The following is a 20,558-nucleotide window of genomic DNA, read 5'->3' on the forward strand; positions in this document are numbered from 1 at the left end:
CCCCCCCCCCCCCCCGCATCCTTTCTCAGTTTACACACAAAATCTCAATGTGGCAACTTAAATCTTCCACAGATCTTTTATGCTGAACACTCCAAAAGCCAGACCACAAAAACCTGCATTTCTTCAGGGTCAAAGGCACTTAGGAATCACCACCTTTGCTGGCCATGACAAAATTTCATTATGAACTTCATCTTAAAGGTAAGCAATATGGTTTGACCAGAACTCACGGTAGCAGCAAAGGGATAAAAGGATTTTTTAAAATAGAGAGGCTTTAGGAAATGTTTTCTGGTAGAAAGACCTACCGCCACTTCAAAAATCTAAAAGACAAAGAGAATCAAACCTAAAAAAATCCACACCCACAACAAACTCCCAGCTTTAAAGACCGCTAAGAAAAATGAATATGAACGCTCTACAGGGTTGTCATCTGCAGCAGTCACAGAAAAACTTTAGCATATATGTTAGATACCTGTTCTTCATAGTATTTGCTAGAGAAAGTAACAGGACATCACTCAGCAGCTGCAGCCCAAACTGACATGCACCTCTGAAGAAGTCATACATAGGAGGACATACAAACACCTGTAATCTGCGTAGACAATGTATCTAAAAGAATCCTTTAGGAAACCAAAAAAGAACACTAGAAAACAGAATGGTACCAAAGTGAACCAGACCACATGCTTTTCAAACACCTACCCCTAAACAGATGACCATCACTACACCACATATACACAAACTCATATATGCCTCCAATGCTACAAGAATTCCAATTAAGATTATAAATTATATGGGTACATACTGGTTATATTAGTAGCAACTATCCAAAAATTGTGGTAAATAATTTAAAGTATATTTATGAATTCGGATATAGTTGTATTTTTTATGTAGTATTTCATTCCTGTATCAAACCCTAACAAAAATATGAATCTAAATTCTACAACATTTAAACTTGGAAAAGCTCAGAATACTAACTTAAATATTTTACAGAGATGAGATAAACTATCTGCATAGAATTCCAAGCACAAATGAATGCCATATGCTAGGTGCTTACACATATGTTATTACTTTCCCACAGGCTTCAAAATACAACCACACAATTAAAACCTTGTACAGAACTCATCACTGTAAGTAACAATTGCATTTCATTCCAAATGGAGGTAGATAAATATCTTAATCATCTATTTAAGGAAAAAACATTCTACAGGAGTGTTTTTGTGTATTTTTATACACACATCAAGAGATATGCTATAAACTCAATTTAAACAACCAATTTTTCAAGTCTGTGATTTTCAGATGTAAAGTATCGTCCATTACTACTTTAAAGTATATTTATAATCTATTCATCACACATAAATTTTGTTTTCACACTAGTAATCTGACTATTTTATCACACTTCACTCTAGACACTAGACAGATCATGCTTTCCTCTGAACCTGGTTTACTGATTTGAAACAGTGGAGGGGCAGAACTTAAAACTCCAAAAGCTGTACTTAGCTCACAGACTGGAATAACCATCAAAACTTTGTCCCTAATACATTTCCAGCAAAAATAGTCATAAAAGAGAAAAGAATGGAGGATGGGGAGAGGACCTACTCTACGATATCATGGAGAGGAAGCATGAAATAAAGCAGGAGAACAAAGCTTGCCCACCAAGTCGAAAAATTCAAGGAGAAATAATTTTCAGAAAAAAACAAATCAAAACAAACAAAACAAGTGTTGCAGGGAAAGGTACAAAATATACTGGAAAATAGGAGGATTAAAGTAATTTGATACCAGGGTAACATTCTTTGAGGAAATCTCCAAAACATCCCACAGTCTGGGGAGTTTATTAGGTATATGCATCTCTCCCTACCTGACTCCTACACTGGCCAGGTTTTATAGTTTATTTCCAAAGCCATAATTCAAAATGGCAAGGAAAACATGATTCTAGAGACTCCTTACAAAATGGTGAACTTCTGAAGTTTTTTCATAAAGAAATAACTACATCACTTTAGTTTCTATAAAAAGATGACATTTAATGTGCTGAGTAAAATTCAAGAGTTATTTAAGTTACATTGTAACTACATAAATACCAGTCTTTCAGTGTGAAGAACCCAATATAAAGAGAGATGTTACCCAAGAGTATTCCAATTAAAAAACAATTAACACCACATCAAGTTTTCCTAAGAGTCAGGTCTTCAATTCTGTAACCCAGGTTCTATGAGATATAATCTGCTATTTGCTGTCAAGATATAGAGGTGATTAGTCCGAGAGTTTTACCAAGCATGAGAAGATGCATCAGCGGGGGTGGGCTGGGTATATTTTGGATAGGAAATGGCATTTAATTTCATGTGAATTCAAATAAGAATTCATACGTGTTGGGATTTTAAATGCTAGCATTTAAACTAACCATTCCCCACCAACACACCTTGTACTAGAAAAAATTTGAAATGTAATACTTATGTCAACATCTTTAATTTTAAAAATCCAGATCTTCTGAGTCAACTTAAAACCTACACAATACCTGCTTCTAAACCTTCACATTGCTAAAATCATACCAAGGTAGCACTGCTTAAGTTCGAAATGCAGTACACTACTGCTAGCAGTAAATACAAATAAACATCCTATGTAGCAAATAAAGACATAAAAGTGAAGATGGGCTGCTACCATCAAAATAGACCATGATGTAAAGTATGTATGACCTAAAGATATTCTGGATTTTCTGAGACAAGTTTAAAATTTCTAGAAGCAAGTTTGTCAAAATAAACGTACCAAAATGTGCTGAACCACTGCTACTTTTACTTTGTATAGAGGTACTGCATGTCTGGGTCCCGGGTTGTGCTGTGCCTGTTCGATTTATACCCCTGTATAATTTCCTACAGGAGAGTTCGTCATTGTCACTGTCATGTAGGGATGGTGTCCGAGGCCTAAAATGCCGCCATCTACATGATTTGATATTGACTAGTATCTGACTGAGGTCTTTCGAGAAAGATTTGTCCGAGGTATTTGTTTCTGAGGTATTGGCAAATTGACTGATTGAAGAGTGTTGTGATGAGGAAAACATTTCCAAATCCAGCTGATGAAATGTGTTATCGTAGTCCGAATGTGCTCTGTCTAGTAGCACCCTAAAAACCAGGAAAACAATGCAGAATTATACAGTGGCAAGAAACTACAAAAAAGGCACCAGTTTACCATGTGTGCTTGGGGAGAACAAAGCGATATGAGTAAAAGAAACTACACAAAACCATTCTGGAACAAGTAACCTCCTCCCCCCTCAGAACAGACAGAAAATGCATGACTATATATTACTTTATGTTAAGTAGTATGTTTAGGTTTCTCTTCAATTGTTTGAACAGCTGATGTACATCGTCACATATATATCAAGGCACTGTAACAACATATGTAATTTTTTTTTTTTACATCAGGTTGGAATATAAAGAATTCCACAACGCAAAGAAAAAAAAAGCTTGAGAATAAAATTGCTTAAGTAACTAAAAAGTTATTCAAATGTCCTCCTAAAGTAACTTCAGTTCAAAAGCCGAACTTCCATATATACTGAATATACCTCCAACCATCCCAATGCACCGATGATGTCACACATTAGCTTCCAAAATCCCTTGCAAAATCTCAGTTCAGTTCCCATTCTGATTTTGCTGATATGCCAATCTGACTTGCTAATGTGTGAAGAGGTTCTAAGCATTAATCTGAAAGCCAAATTGTGTTCTTACATTTTTCAATTAAAGTTCAAATATTTAAGAAATAGCACTTACACACTACAATTTATAAATTGTTTCTGATAAAGATAGCTCAGGCATTTTTCTAAGCCAGACCTTAATTCTTTTATATTTCTGACAATGTTTGAAAACTAACAGTTACTGTCACTTGTAAGTATTCCTCCCAAAATTTGCCTCTACAGCTGGCAAATCACCATATATGGTCCAAACTCAGAAAAGCATTTTCTCAAAAATGTGATTTTTGCTATTTTTAAATAGTACTTGAAGACAACTATGCAAGTCATTTAAACAACAAACCATCAATCACAACTAAAAACATACATGTATTTTCACCTCAGAACTTCTGAGTACCACCAATAAAAAAATCTAGAAACATTTAAGAAAACAGTACTAAAAGTGGCTTCCACTACTCCAATATAAAAATGGAGAAAATCAATCAGCTAAGGAAATTTGTATCAAATGGAAGTATTTAAAAAGTCAACCCCCTGATGTCTCAATTTTTGAGTGTTTTGTGGTTTGTTTGTGGTGGGGTTTTTTTTTGTTTGTTTTTAACTTTGATCTTTTAAAAGATGTCTTGCTGATTGTTGTTTGGTTGGTTTTAATTATTTTTTTTAAACCAACAACAATTATGTAACACTTACCTTCCACCACGGCCGACCCGTCTTCGTGCAAGCCCAATACACCTCTGGGGTACAGTGAGGGTGGTTAAGCAGTATCTGTAACGCACATCTCCTAATCTTCCCTCTTTAGGGCTACTCCATGGCCAGTTGCCAGGTTGGTCTAAATGAGGCTTAAAATAATTTTTAAAAATTAAACACAAGATGTTTCCCCACAACAATGCTTTGTTTTATGGTACTTAAGGAAATCTACTTACAGCATAGTACTGACAGCCTGCTTTCCTACGGAAGGCAAAAGGACCATCAGGATCATTTTCTTCCTCAGCCTCCGAAGAACCAGACAAAACCTTCAAAGAGAGGATAGGTGGTATATGAGGAGAGATATTAGTAAATTCATGAGTTTTACTTCTATTCTTTCCCAAGGAGCAGCACAGAACTCTACAGGTCCTACCTGGGAGAGAGGTTCTTCATCTGAGCTAGGAAAATCATACTGATTCAAATCTTTAGCATTAAAGACTGGCAGTGCAGCAGGACTTGTCTGTTGAGGAGTAGCAGCAGCAGATGAAGGTAAGACTTTTGGCTTCTTCTCATACTTTCTTTTGGGTCTAATAACATCAGGTTTATCTTGCTGCAAGAAAAGAAAAGGCAGTGTAGAATTACACACAAGGAAATTAGATTAAAACAGGAGTTTTAGAGAACTGTGTAAGCAAGCTAAAAAGTAAACTCATCTCTCCATCATCCTGATAGCAATACAAGTAGTCATTTAATGAATATCTGTATTTCATTTCCAGTAATTGAAATGCTTAACAGGCAAGGTAGAATCAAGCACTGTTTGCTCAATCTGTGCTAGATAAAAGCACTTGTAGTTAAGATACAGTACCACTTTGAAGAAGCAGACTAAAACATATACAGTGATCTCCATGAGGTACCATTTTTATTTTTTAACATTTTAAATGAATAGGCATTTATGCAGTGTTAGGGGATTACTAAATACCAAACAATGCTTTAAAGACAAAAACAGAAGTGAGACTTCTCAAAGATACCTAGACTCTCAAAATCTTCTAAAACTTAAGCACATTTCCCCATACTGTGCAAATTCAAGTTTAAGCACATTGCCCAGGTTTCCAAGAAACAGATTTCTTTCATGCTGTCAGACACTGCATCGGCCCAGCATCACTAATAGGTAAGTACACTCCAGCAGTCTTACCAACAATGCTCTACTATCAATGCAAGTATTCAGTGATTCAAGCCACCTTGTCAGATTCAGAACAGCCTTTGGACATTCTTCAGTTAAGAAGTGTTTGTTTAAAACTCAAATTATACCTCAGCATTTCTCCTGTGTTACCTGACCTATATAATATGCTCAGTTGTTGGCACTGTGGCTAAGATTTTATGACACAAAATTAAAGCCTGCAGAAAAAAAAAGTGCTGGTCAGCTTTTGAAATTAAGTAAGATTATTTGATACTTTACTTAAATACAAAACCAGACAAAGATATACATTATGCTGGGAATATCAGTGGATCATATTTAAAAACAAAACAAAAATCAACCCTCCAGATTAAAACAATTACTTGATCTTAGAACAAGATACCGGTTTTATCTCGTTAATTCTATCATTGTCCAGTATCTGGGCAATAAATACAGTTTTGTTCAGGATATCCTACCTTTAAGGACAGTATTAAGAGAAAATTACTCATATCCCCCAGAATAAGAATATAATTGCTTGTGTCCTTTTATCTATACTTCCTTTATTTCTGCCTTGAGGAAAGCCAGTAGTCTATTTTATCATCATAACTCCCAACAGAGCATTTTGTTTTAATTGCAGCTTCGTTAGTCTATTTCCAGTTTCAAAAAGCTTCCCCCCTCCTCTTCTAAAATGCTGCATCTTGCATACATAACAGCAAGAACTAGTAACTCGGTTACTGACATTACTCACTTTAACTTTAAATTCTTTCAGTTCCATAGCTTCTTGGTGTTTAAAAGGACTGCTGTTAGACACAGGAATGATGGGAATAGCATAGGTAGGTTTAATTGGCTGCCGTTGTGCCATGACCTCAGACATGATCTCTCCACTGTAGTCACCCAAATTATACCTGAAATCAGAAAATTTTTTTTAAGTTTGTAGGAACATTTACAATATATGTCTGGTAAAAAATTGCACAACACAGAGAAACACAGACTAATACTTGCAACTTGGGGTAAAGAGACATCCAGGATGACAGCAAGAAGTACAGGAAGTATTGCTCCAGAAAAGGGGATTAATAACATGGAAACTTCATTGCGATGACTAATTCTGACAAATAAAATAAAACGATAACTACCCTGTAAAGCATCTCCAGAAGATAGTAATTTAAAGGAAAGAAGCAGAAACTAGCAGAAAAGGAGAGAGCTTCCTTACCCCCTTACAGGTACCATTTAAAAATATACATTTATGATCCAAATGGTTTTAAACAGTGCAGCAGAGTGCCTTATTCCACAATCCTGCCTCTTTTGTGTTATGGAATAGTTTCACAACAAGCAGATCCATGAAACACACTGCATTTCAAGTCTTGTGGAAAGTGCTGAGTTGAAGTGCAGTTTTTCACTCCAAGGCGGGGCATTAGAGTCTTTCCTCTATTTAGCACCTTATTTTCTTGAGAAAACTACTGGAGAATCTTTGAGATTTTTCCCTTCTCTATTTTTACTGAAAAATGGTCGGTGTTTGAAACAAATGCCCCTGCCAGAGACACTCAACTTGTCTCCATAAGAAGCCAGACTAAAAATGCAGTTTGAGAGCTTTAAAATACTGACTCAGGACATTTGTTTTCAAACATGGATGCTTAAGCTACAGAAGTCTATTCAGATGGATGTCAAAAGAAGCACTAGCTGGAAATGACTCACAAACCAGTATTTTATACTGTACAAAATGCTTATTTTCCTCAAGAGAGTATTAGATCAATCTTTCCTAAAAAAGAACTGCGATAATGAAAAAAAGAAAAATGGTAATGACTGAAAATGTCCTTAACGTTAACTGCAATTTCCTTAGTCTACGTATTTAACACAAATTTCCAAATGAATTTACCCAAAACTACAATCTCTCTTCATATATAATACGTAGGATATATGCTTACATTTGAATATACAGATGTAATAAACCAATGTAGGTTAGTGTAATAGGTCACTTTCCCGTAATAAGCAAGTTCTTAATGTTTTATTTTGCTCTCCATAGCTGTGTATGGAAATATGCTAGCCTGCAAATGTGAAAGAGTCTAAATACTTATTTTAAGAACTTCTCACTGCTGTAAGTATCTGTGGGAATCAGAATACAAAGTAGTTTCCAAAGCTTTCTGTGGTGAACTTTTATTAAACATTACCTCTTTTCCATAATTTCCAGTGTTAAATGCAGCAACTCTCTCTTGCTTTTTTCCCTCCTCTTTATCATCTCCAGGATGGTTACCGCACGACTCAGATCTCGACGCAGCTTAAGCATCTTCTCATATGATGCTTCATCATTCTTTCGATTCTGTAGATACATAGTGTATATGTCTCCCCACATCATTTAAATTAAATAATCTGAATTAAAGTTGTAAGTATTTATGTGTGCGTATGTGTGTGTGTGTGTGTGTGTATATATATATATATATATATAAAAATAAAAATCACATACTAAAACAAAGAAGCCTGTGCATGTTATCAAAGAGCTACAGATTACCAACACTGTACGTAGGAGGTCTGGCAGTAGATGTAGTGAAAAATTAATACAAACATTCATTCAACAGCTTTCCTAAAGTAGTTTCTTTTATGTTTTGACCCTTGCAAATTAGAACAAAAGAACACCCTAACTTTTACTGGTTTATTCTACATAGCAGAATTGTTTCTTTATGTAAGATAGTTTTTGAGAGAAGGAGAAGGAGAGCAGAGGGAGATACTGATCTACTTACTTTTCTTGTCTGCATCTTTTCTGTTCGTCTTCTAAAAGCAACGTAAGGGTCATTTGTGCTGGAACCATCTCGCTTCTCTTGTTTCACTGCTGGGATAAGAGAAGGACCTCGACAGTTTTTCCTCTTTTTAATCCAGTACTCATACACTTCTCTGATCAATTCGTCATCTTCCTTCAGCAACAGCTTGGCCTCTTGCAGGCTGACTGGCTAAATGTAAAACCCAGCATGTCACTTTCACATAGTAAATACAGAATGTGTAATTCAAATTCTTTATTCAAAGTACCATTGTACCTGCTGACCGCTGCCCTTTTCTAGTCTGTCAATCATCTCCTCAAATTGTAAAGGAGAGATGTCCATTCTTTTCTTCAACTTATTCACAAAGATCTCATCTTCCGAATCCAAGTCATAATCCGGCTGCTCAGCATCTAAACTAAAGGCTAAATGATACAGTGAAAGTTAGTTTTACTACAGAAATGTTTTGTTCCAATAGCAGTGTCTGGAGATTTTTCTAAAGACAAACCCAAAATTATTTCTTTGAATGTTGTAGTAAGACTACTTTGAAATTATATCTAGTATTTTATTGAAAAAAGTTACACCATTAAAAATAAATCACGATTAAAAGTTGATTATCTATCTGACTATGCTTTTGTTAACCAATGAAAGCTTACTAGTAGTCAAACCAGCTAGTAGCTTTCTACCTCACTGCTTTCAGTAAGAATTTTTTAGACTAGTCATAATTTTCAACACTGTCTAGTATTATGCATTTTTATGTATTGTATTCAACAGTTAAGACTTCAGCCCAAACACACTTCAAAGCACTTCTACAAAAGTACGTGCAGACTATATTACAATGAACTTACACATATTCTCATCAATGATCTCTGTGATGCAGATGAGTTAGACTAAACTGGCCCAGCATGGTTTACCCTATGTAGCAAGGGATCTTCACATACAAGTTATGTTTTGCAGAACACAAACAACTGTTCTGTTTTCCACAATATGCTATGAAAACAAAGCATTCTGCATTCAAAACAAAATCTCCCTAGTTCTCATGCCTTATTCAAGTTGGTTCAAGAGACACATTTGTAAGAGACACAAATTTCTTCCCAAGTACACATCTGGAAACACATTGTGAAAAGAATCACTTGCTTTTAGTAAATAAATAGGTAGAATACAATGCAGCTGAAAATCACCATTTCAGCTGTTAGACCACTAGATATGGGAAAGAAGAATTAAAAGGTATAACCTTAATATCATCATGGAAGGCTGCCAGTATTAAGTCTTTTCATTTGCTCAGGAGCAGAGCAACATGCTCTAATCTACCTCATCTTTCACTTACTCACTGCAGGGGAGTTGAACTAGATGACCTTTAAAGGTCCCTCCCAACACTAGTTATTCTATGATTCTAATACTTTAAGCCATCACTGAAGCTCGGACTGATATAGAAGACTAAGATTTAACTGAATTAGGCATGAGATGCATTTACAGAGCATCAATACTACTTTTAAAAATCTACTAATTACACCACACAACAGAATTCTGCAGCAGATCATTTTTTATAATGTTTTCAAAAGTTATCTGAAGTAATGCGGTGCTCACATCAAGGGCCATGTCCATACAGAATAGCTACTATTTTCTGAAAAAAACAAAATCCCAACCCACTTGCAAGTCATCGGTGATACAAAAAAAAGTACCTACTTTTAGATGTAGAATACTTCCAGCTGGCATAGGCAAATACTACTACTGCTGCTATTTCTGTTTGGCTTCCCAATCCATTCTACTATCATATTATCCTGGTTAAGCTTCAGGGGACAGGTATTCTGTTTATTAACTATGTATTATATATGCTCCTCTTCAAGTATATTTGTCTGTCCTTGCTAACAAACCTAAATTTCCCTGCAAGCTCTAACTACTGAGTGTTAAAGAGGACAGAAATGGCCTTTGAAACTGCTAAATTTAAAGTCTTAACACACAGACTCAAGAAGGATATCTATTTACTTCTTGATCAAGAACTAAATAATACCTCTTCAGTAAGATGTACTCCTTTACATGATGGAAAAAAATTAATTCTCACAAGTCAGTCTTGATGTAAGCTCAACAGACATTTAGGAGCAATCTCTTTAAATAATAGCAAAATAAAGTTCTCTATCTAGACTTCAATGAATGAGTTACTTTACTTACGTTGTATGTGAATCAGCTGCTTTGGCATTTTAAATTCTCCAGGATATATAGATTCATAGTATGCAATGTTACTTTCTGCTTCTGGAACTGGTATAACCATGTTATCCCTCTTCTCTCCATATACTTGTTGTGCTGAGATAGCCCGCTGGAGATGATGTTCCTAGAATAAAAAAAAAAAGTAAAGATGAAAGTCTGAGAAAATATTTTCAGAGCTGATTTTTTTTAAGTTGAAGGAAGCTTATTTCTTTGCAAATGCTCTCATTCCAAATCCCTGAGACCAGACCTAAGAAATCAGTATCATACCCTTGATTCAAAATGCACTCCACAAACCAGGCAGCTTTTCCAGTAGGTGGAGCTCTCCCTCTTACACAAACACACACACCACACACTAAACTTAGCAAGTCAAGTTGCATGTTCTTGGCACATCAAACTACATAAATTCATCTTTACGTATTTCTGGACAGACACTTAAGATTGATTAGACATACAGATTACAACAATGAGCTGCAGACAGTTATTCACTGTGGTATTATTCCATATTTGCTACAGCCATTTATTGCCAGTGATGTCAGAAAACCAGAAAGAAGGCCTGCCATCATCTCCTATTAAGAAAAGCAGCAACTATTTTTACACAGACAGAAAATTATTCCTATGGACATTCTCATTTATTGCAATGCCTTCCATTATCCTCCTTTTTCACCTCCTATTCCATCAAATAAATTTTAATAATTATAAACCACAAGGGTGAGAATAATTAAGCTTGAAAGACAGTTGCAGATTGCTAAAAGTGTTAAATGTGTTACTACAGCCTAACACATTAGTAACGTTAGAAATTCTAGTAATTTTCCAACACCACTATTCAAAAACATTCCATTCTTGCTGTGATGCTGTCAAGACAGCAAGTAGTATCGGCAGAGTTCATAGAGTTACCAACAAAGCTCCACACAGTAAGATATGGACATAAATATAAATGGGTATTTTTACCCTAGTACCAAAGCTGGTTTCTGAAGTTTCTATACTGTTCCTTCCTAGGTGCTCAGTAAACCAGTGCCTCATCTGTTGTGCTGATACAGCTGTCAGTAGGTGCTATAAACCAATAAACCAAATTACTGAAATAACTCCAAACAGGAACTGCAGCAAAAGCGTGGCAGGGATAACCAGTTTTAATACCGAAGTACAAACATTTCAGTGTTCTTATGTATGATCTTCTTAGTTTCAAGGTATAATTCTGCTGCAAGGATTCACAGGATTTTAGCCTACATTTATCTTCAAAGGAGCTTCAGAGAGACTTTTTCACATCTGTCCCATTAAAAAATTTCTTCATGAAAAGAGACTAATATTGAGAACAGGACATATCATACAGTTGTGAGTAAAACTCACTGGATGAATTCTGATCCTCTAGCATTTGTTAAGTGCAGGCACACATGTCACTTAGGAGGTGTAGCACCTAAATTCTTTCTTGGTATGGTACAAAATAATTTCTTTTCTGCCTTTTAGTAAAGACACCTCGATTCTATGTAAACAGTAATAATTCTTCAGGATTTTGTCCCAACAGCTACAACTGTTGCAAACTAAGGAATTAAGCTTTATTTCCATATAGTAGGATTCTATGTCAAACACATAACAATAGCCAATATTTTTTGAATAACAGCAAAGACTTACTGTTTTTATAATCATATGAAGAATTCCTGGTGTGATAATTCCAACTAGTGTTTTCAAACATAAAAAACCGCTTTGTTTCAGGGAAAAAAAGGGGGCTAGAAACTAAATTAAGATTTCAGTTTCTCTGATCCATATCTGATATGGAAATGGTCACTGCTAGTTAGTACCAATAGTCCATACTTATTTCCCAATAGGCTTCAGTAACAAATATTTAAAGAATACTCTTGGAACAGAAGCACAAGTCATAGTTTTGCCCAACTTTCATCCCAATTACAAAAATACTCAGTACATAAGCAAGGATGTTAGTAGACTCACATTATTATAAAAGCAACTGGATAAAAGTTCCTCCACTGAAACAGGTAAACTGATCAGCTCTTCATACCTGTTTCAAGTCATCACAAAAGACATGACACTAAATAAAAGAAAATAAGCAGACCAGGGAACTTCCCCTTTATGGGAGGTTACATGCACCAAGTTCTCACTTATTTGGACAGAAATCAGCAACAGCAACTTTGCCCCATCTTCAACATCCCAGCTGGCAGCTCAGCACATCTCTGTCTCCTGACTACATATAATCATGTGTGATTTGGTAACTCTGGAAGCACTCATTTTTAACATGAAAGCACATTAAATACCTACAATTAACTAACCTATTACAGCTTACAGTTTCTATTCTGCAGTCATTCTCCAATGTGATTGCACAGCTGGTTACTCCCACCCAAACGCAACACCTCATTCATCAGAAACCATAGCTTTTCATCTAAAAGTGCAGTGGTTTTCTCAGCTTGTCAGATGATTCTGAATTCCAAATCCTAATCAAACATGCTGACCACCCTCCTTGATTTAATATGTAGATGCTGTAGTCCAAGTCCCTTCCCAAAACACCAAAAGACATTTAAAAACAGATGTCCTCAGAAATTTAACAAATTGACTGTTCAAACATTCCCAGATACAGTTTTACAATCAGATATATTTTCACTATACAACAGTTTCTACAGTATTTTATGCTCACTGCATAACAGAGCAGTATCAAAAAACCTTTTTTAAAAGCCAAGATGCAGCTATCTACTAGGTCCCTTGCCCTGCCACAGAAAGAAATTAGACTGGATTAACTGGGGTTTATTCTTGAAAAACTCATATTAGTAATTTACATATTCCTCCAGGAACTGTAGTTAAGCTTGCTTATTTGTAACCCTCTAGCTTCCACCTTTTACAGGGTTTGGGTTTGAGGGTTTTTGTGGATTTTATGTTGGTGGGGGGGTTGGGGTTGTTTGTTTGTTTTTAAAGAAGCACTGTTGCAGTCCCTTTTCCCCTTCTCCTCTGGGTCACCATCTGTCCCTCAGAAGTTCTCAAATAGCTGTGAAATTATTTCAGACTGTTTCTTTAAATTCCTAGCATGAATTTTAGGTGGGTTAGTCAAGCTCAAAGTCTGTAATTTGTCATGTTAGAAGGAAACTCAGTTAGCTCCCACCACAAGGTGCAGTCTTGTGCCCCTTGATGTCATTCTCCGTATTACCACTGCCTTATGCCAGACTGAACCTATGATGACAGTTTAGGGAAGCAAATCCATGGAAAACCATCTCCCTCCCATTATTTCCCCTAAGAACCCTTAGAAACAATTTGTCTGACAAATTATCTCCTTGAACTTCCAGGGCAGGTGGAAGAGGCACTGGGGAAAGGGAGGAAGAGAGAAACATTATTTTCTTTGGTAGCAGCTAGCCATTAACCTGGCTTAGCTGCATCACTAAACTAAAAAAGTCTTTTTAAAATAAATATCAAGGGCAAAAGAAATGCTATGGCAGCCTAGTTCCTCTTTTCAGACAAACCTTTCAAGTAAATATTAAATGTTTACATATTATTTGTTCCTATTCATCAGTTTCCACTTCCAGTGCATTCAAATCACTGTGTTAAGTTATCCTTCTTATTGAAACTACATTGGAATAGCCACAGTTCTCTTACAAAAAAAACCTCAGTTCTAACTACTGAAAGACACAGGAGACTTTAGAGTTTCTTTCTCTCTCAACCTGATTCCCTTGGATCTTTCACACCTACCCTGTTTCGCACAACACATACTTATTGCAGGTAGTTTACTCTCACAGAAACTGCCTTCCACTTCTAAATTTAACTACTTTCAACCTATTAGTCAGGCTTATATCCAGAAAAGCTTCCCTCTTCAGTTGCTTTCTCTATCTGGACATAAAAAACTATAAGAAATACAACTCTGGGAGTTGGTTGTGCTGTGAGACAAATTTGATCCAGTACTTTTAGTATCATAGTACTGTTTGTACCCTCTACCTTGTACTAGTGATCATCCAAATTTGTGTTTAAAGCTATTCAAAGAAAGAGTTAATCCAAAACCTAAAAAGCTGCTTGCGTGTGTTGTCCGTTCCCCCCGCCATTTTCTATCAGTTTAGCTTCCTACATTGGCTCATCTTGTTGTCAGACAATCCCAGAGTCAAAGGGTGCAGTTGGAGCACTCAGCCCAGAGACAGAGGGGGCCTGAGGAAAAGATCAGCTTTACCACTTTTTGCAACATCCAACCAGTAACATGAAACTGCAACCTTATTCATCCCACTATATTCCTGTCCAGTAAAGTATGCAGACAGTTAAAATTCCAACACATCTCAGACTACCCTGCTAGTTGTTTAAACAAAACAAACCACTTTCCTCCTTTAGAATTTTTCCTCCAATTAGTCTACAGGGAAAGCCCTCCAAAAACATCAACCCTTCTTCTGACTACTCAGGAATGTAGCAAGGCCTGGTGTACTTAAAACTTCCTAAGAAAATTATATATCAACACCATTCTTTGTTCTGTAGTCTTTCTTTCTATTAATTTTAAGATACCAAGTTTATCCCTTGTATCCACTCTTACTGTATTGGTATGGCCATGCATGTTCCAAAACATCCAAGAGTCAAAAAATAATCTAAAGCAAATTGGTAGCAACAGAAGCACAAGGAAAAACAGGAACACAGCTGAGCGGGTCTCACTGCAGCCTGCAGGGACTGGAACTTCAGTTCAGTTATACTTCGGGGGGGGTAACAGAACCTCTCTCAAATGATAATGCAAGGACACTGGTGTAATTCTTCAAGTTTACTACTTACATACTTCTTGCATTTTTAGCATACTACATGAAAAAAGCTGTATTACACAGTAATTGGAACATAAAGGATGCTATAATTGTGGTGGAACCCGACTACAAGTAGGCACTCATGACTGCAAGCAAAACCAAACAGAAGTGCAGCAAGTGAAAGCAAGCAGTATTTGCCTTCTTCCACATTTTAGTAATACTTGATGATGAGTTTTTGGCAACATGACTGCTGGATTCCAAGTTACTTACAGTTTCTCAAAGAAAACTGGCACTGGCAGAGCACAAAAATTTCTTTGACGAAATACTCACTCTGCAGCATAACTTGGAGACTATATTCAAAGTAAAATAATCACAACACAACACATTACAAGACTAAGTGACCTAATCCTGTCATTAACAGTTGAACAAACCAAAAGGGTCAGGAATGCATATTATCATTTTAGAAAGTAAAAAGTGCAGCTTCTTAAGAATGAAAGAAACAATCCACTGTTTTGTAATTTGATGCCATACTTCAAGTAATTTCTCCAAGTTATTCCATGTCTTAAAATAGATTATCATTTAAGGCACATCAGCTTACGGAAACGACCAGAACTGCCAACTCTTAAGTCCAGTGTGTGGAGTGGACCAGAAAGTCTCCAAATTCTCAAAGCCTACCCCTAAGGAAGGGAGTGCTTTCTGTTGGGGAAAGTAAAAGATAGAGTGGCAGAAGCAGCCACACAGAACAAATAGCTTTTTAAAATATTGGTACATATAAAAAGGGCACAGGAGTGAGTTCAAGTCTGTGCACATCATAAACACATCTCTGCCCCTGAAACAAAAAATACACAGAAGGACACTACAATTGATTCTGTAGTTACTGAGAATCACGTCAAACCACTGTCCATCTGCTGGTCTTCACAGACCTGCTGATTTACATCAGTATGACTGGGGAGAATACTCTCATCCATCCCCTGTCCAACAGACATGCTTTCCAAATTTACCATCTCACAGTTCATACTATAATGGTCGAGGTACAAGAATTAAAAAGGATACCGTTTTCAACAGGTAGTTGTCAAGAAGCATTAGGTTCACAACAGTTACACTAAACCAGATCACAGTTAAGACAGAATCAAGGATGTACAAGTATACAAACTCAGAGATGTCTTTTTTATACACATTTTACCTTTTACCAATTTGTGATCCAAAACTTTTAGAAAAAACCCTAAACACACAAGAATAATCCAACAAAACTGCAGCTCATCTTAAACACAAATACATTACTATGATATAAAGATGAAATAAGAAAACATTAGGACTGGAAAAATCAGTAGTTGTTAATTCCATCACCCAGAGGTGATGAACCGGTGGCAAGAGCAACCTGATTCCATGTTATAAGGTAAAGGTTTTTGGCCACTAAATTCACAGGGACAGTATTGTTCCTACACCTAGGTTATCTCACATCAGCAACATTTATTGGTGGAAGGATAGTGGAGGACAACACAAAGTTGCTAGGAGACCCAGCTGCACACCAAGACTATTCAGACTAACTCATCCCATAACATATGGCAGGGACTACTGAAGCACTTCAGTGACCTACGGCATGTAAATCACTCCCCAACCTCCCCCTTTCCCTGACTCAGTATGCTATGGGACACGTATCCTGTCTCTCAGCAACCTGCGTGATCAGGGAAGGTGGCCTCTTGAGAAAGTGATGGTCAATCCACTCTAAAGGAAATTTCTTCATAGATACAATCCAATAAATCTGTGCACAAAGACGACAAAGAAATTAAACAACCAAACTGGTTCATGCTCTTCATCTTCTCCTCTTGTTACCAGACCTTAGTTGTCCTGCAACTTACTAATCAGACATAATTTATATCCAAGATAAGGAAGGTCATGGAGAGTGATCTCGGAAAATTACCTGCCACAGAAAATAAGGCACCTTTTTTTTTTTTTTTTTATGCCACCCGTTATTCCTCACTCACACTATTTCTTCCTCTTTCCTAGAACCAGTTCAGGCATCAGAAATAATGTTTCTGTGGGACTGGGGATAGTTACCTGCCACTGCAATAGAAAGGGCTCACCCAGGGACAGGCAAACACCAGCAGCGCTGCAAGCAAAGGTACAGAATGCACAGCCAGAACACAGTAGCCATCTTAGATCAATGTAAACTGTTCAGATACTTTGATTTTGCATTTTTCTTATTTTTAGGGCAGCAACTGGCTCTAGTGGCTTCTAGTATGACTGAAATCAAAACCACTCAGTTCTTCATGAACAACATGCTTCACAGCTTATTACAGAAGCACATCATAGACTTTTCCTTTCCCTCACATGCATATCCAGTCAGACCGACTACATGCAAAACAGCAAAGACACTGACAGGTTTGTTACAGCATCTGTTTCCAAACAACCACTAGTGAAAGGCTCCAAACATGACTTAAGCCATACCGATAAGGGCAATCTGATCCTGCCTTGCAGAGCACAGAAGTCTTCGACAGGTATTCCAGCACAAGATCAGTGCCATACACTGACCCTTGACTCAGAGGCAGCACAGCCAAACTCCTGAATACCAGCATACAGATTTGATCTTTGATAATGGCAAGGCAACTGTTATGTTGGTAAATATAAATGCAGCTTCTACCCTTTTAACCTCAACTACATGAATACCCTATAATGTGTTAGTTTAAATTTGGTCACAACAAGCACAGATCATCAAAACAAAAGTGGTGGGTCAAAACAGCATTATGTCATTCCTTGCTCTCTCCCTGTGATGGGTCCGCAGGAAGATAGTTGATTACTTCTCTCCACCCCAACCCTCCCCAGTCTGGCCCACAAGCAATTGAAAGGCATTTTTCTATCATCACTACTAGTATATATGGACACAGGGTAAACATCTTCTCACATCAATTTAAGCTGCCTGAAGATTCACTCAAACCACATGGCTGTAGATCTTTCCATCTGAGGCTGCAAAGATACCTCAATGCCCCAAATCGTTCTGTGCAGTAAACTGTTTTCTTGTTATTACAGCAGAGCCTAAAACTGTCCCTTCATATTCCAAACATGGAGTAAAACTATGGAGATCACTTCTGTTAATCAACTGATGTCAGTCTCACGAGTAGTCAATTAAGAAGGATTCCACTGTAATTAGTATAATAATTAGGTCTCTGCTACAAATGCCAACTTAAAATAGCTGCATAAGATTAAACAACAATTGCTTGGTGAAAATGTGATCTAATTTACTTTTAAAAATACGTGGGTTTGTAATTAACAAACTATCAAGAAACCTTGCTAATTATTAGACATTTTATCTGGAACACTGGTTAGAAATGAGGTCAACCACACCATCCTGAACATTGCAGTCGACTGCTTTCCATGTTCAAATCAGACACTTCTAAGAGTATGTAAGGACTCTGCCCTTTTCTTGGAAAAGTCTTGCTTCTATATTCATGGACTTCCAGCAGCAAATTACTTGTAATTTATGGAAAATTTTCACCTGCTATGCTTGTTCAGTGAACATTGGTAGGAAGGTGGAGGACATATAAGGCATTTGACCCAGAAGTCCAATACCATTAATACTAGAGATGACAACAATGCTAAAAGAAATGGAGAATGATTTACTGTCCTACAGAAGACTGAAATTAGGTTTGTATTTTAAATCACCGTGGAAAACAGACCGACCGAGACGACAAAGTTAATGAGACTGGCTCAAGACATGCCAGGGAGAGTAACGTACACAACCTAGGAACGCCAGGAATCAGGGAAACTCTAGTATTTAACACATACATTAACTACACATTATAGTTCACAAACAGAATTTAACACCTCAGTCTTCCCAGACACAAGCCCTGGTTGGACTATCTGTCATGCCTTAACCCCAGCCAGCAACTAAACACCACACAGCCACTTGGTCACTTCCCCCCACCTCCCAGTGGGCTAGGGGGAGGAGAATCAGGAAAAAAACCCCAACTTGTGGGTTGAGATAAGAACAGTTTAATAACTAAAATACAGTAATAATAATAAAATAGAATAATTGTAATAAAAGGAATGCAATAAAAATAACAAGAGAAATAAAACCCAAGAAAGGACAAGTGATGCACAATGCAACTGCTCACCACCTGCTGACCCATGTTGAACAGTGATCCCCACCAACTTCCCCGTTCATATACTGGTCATTGATGTTCTATGGTACAGAATACCCCATGGGTTAGTTTGGGTCAGATGTCCTGGCCATGCTTCCTCCCAGCTTCTTGTGCACCTGGCAGCGCATGGGAAACTGAAAAATCCTTAGCTTAGATAAGCACTACCTAGCAATGGCTAAACATCAGTGCATTATCAACATTATTCTCACACTAAATCCAAAACACTGTACCAGCTACTTGGAAGAAAATTAACTCTATCCCAGCCAAACCCAGGACACTACCTAAAAACACTGAAGTGACTTGGCTGCTTGCCAAATCACCACTGCAATCATGCATTCAGAACAGGATGCAGTATCAGCTTGAAATATTTTGTTTAGGAATTGTCAACAGCTCAGTACTAGCAGAAGGAGCTATTCCATCTCCTCAGCATTGGTAATGGCCATAAAAATTTCCCATCTTTTCCTCTGTTATCACTTTAGCTCTCATGGGACTCCTCAGCCTATAACCCATGGAGGGGAGTTATTCTTAGGCAAGTCTTCTTCAGTGAGCTACATTAGCTCACAGACATGTAAAGACCATAGCAAGCTCTAGGAAAACAGTGGAACTGCCTCTTTACAATACCACCACAGTTAAACCAGCTCAGCCCATCTCATGTGACTGCCACACAGCCACATTTCACAAGATGCCAGACTTAACTGCAAACCTGCCAAAGTCCCCCTTCCTTACCCAGCACCCTGTTCCCACTGCATCATTGTAATTTGCGAGACTGCAATGCATCAAACGATTTCAGCGATCTATTATAAACAGAACATAGTTTAATAACTAAATAAATTCCCTCTATAAAAAAAATTATTCTAATGAACACACTAAGATGCTTTTAACATATTACTTAAGCAGTCCAGGGCATGACCTCCACACTGAAATCAGACTAACACAAAATGAACTAAGATTTGATACAGTTTACAAGAATACAGCTTTCAGGATACAATCTGCAGCAGAATGAGAAGAGCCTTTAGAATAGCCTTTCATTATCAGAGGTTTCAGCTATAAAACCACTTAGGAGAGCCTAAATAAATCTTTATGGCAAAATTATTTTCTCCTTGTATGGGGAAAATGGAAGTGAAACTTCCCAAGATCATTTCATCAGTTGACCAGCAATAAAATTGTATCAAGTTCCCATGTTAAAAAAAACAGACACAGCAACTTGCTTAAACATTACTGTGCACCAGCAATACTGCATAACAACTCAAATAATTTTGTTTG

At 37.1% G+C, this 20,558-nt stretch overlaps 1 protein-coding gene across 3 annotated transcripts in view; it reads right to left on the minus strand.

The window, feature by feature from the left end:
* Positions 1-10,586, minus strand: part of EPC1 (enhancer of polycomb homolog 1) — a 22,538-nt gene extending 11,952 nt beyond the window's left edge. For all 3 annotated transcript variants that reach the window (XM_026842275.1, XM_026842273.1, XM_026842274.1), the window contains exons 1-9: positions 10,427-10,586; positions 8,537-8,682; positions 8,246-8,452; positions 7,679-7,827; positions 6,262-6,418; positions 4,776-4,952; positions 4,582-4,671; positions 4,349-4,497; positions 2,746-3,098 (exon numbers count right to left, since the gene is read on the minus strand). In XM_026842275.1, coding sequence (XP_026698076.1) covers positions 2,746-3,098; positions 4,349-4,497; positions 4,582-4,671; positions 4,776-4,952; positions 6,262-6,418; positions 7,679-7,827; positions 8,246-8,452; positions 8,537-8,682; positions 10,427-10,526 — 1,528 coding nt within the window. In that variant the 5' untranslated portion in view covers positions 10,527-10,586. The remainder of the gene's footprint in view (positions 1-2,745; positions 3,099-4,348; positions 4,498-4,581; positions 4,672-4,775; positions 4,953-6,261; positions 6,419-7,678; positions 7,828-8,245; positions 8,453-8,536; positions 8,683-10,426) is intronic.
* Between the last annotated feature and the right edge of the window lie 9,972 nt (positions 10,587-20,558).

The sequence above is a fragment of the Athene cunicularia genome (genome assembly GCF_003259725.1).
Source record: "Athene cunicularia isolate RWA chromosome 2 unlocalized genomic scaffold, athCun1 chr2_part1, whole genome shotgun sequence".
Lineage (NCBI taxonomy): Eukaryota > Metazoa > Chordata > Aves > Strigiformes > Strigidae > Athene > Athene cunicularia.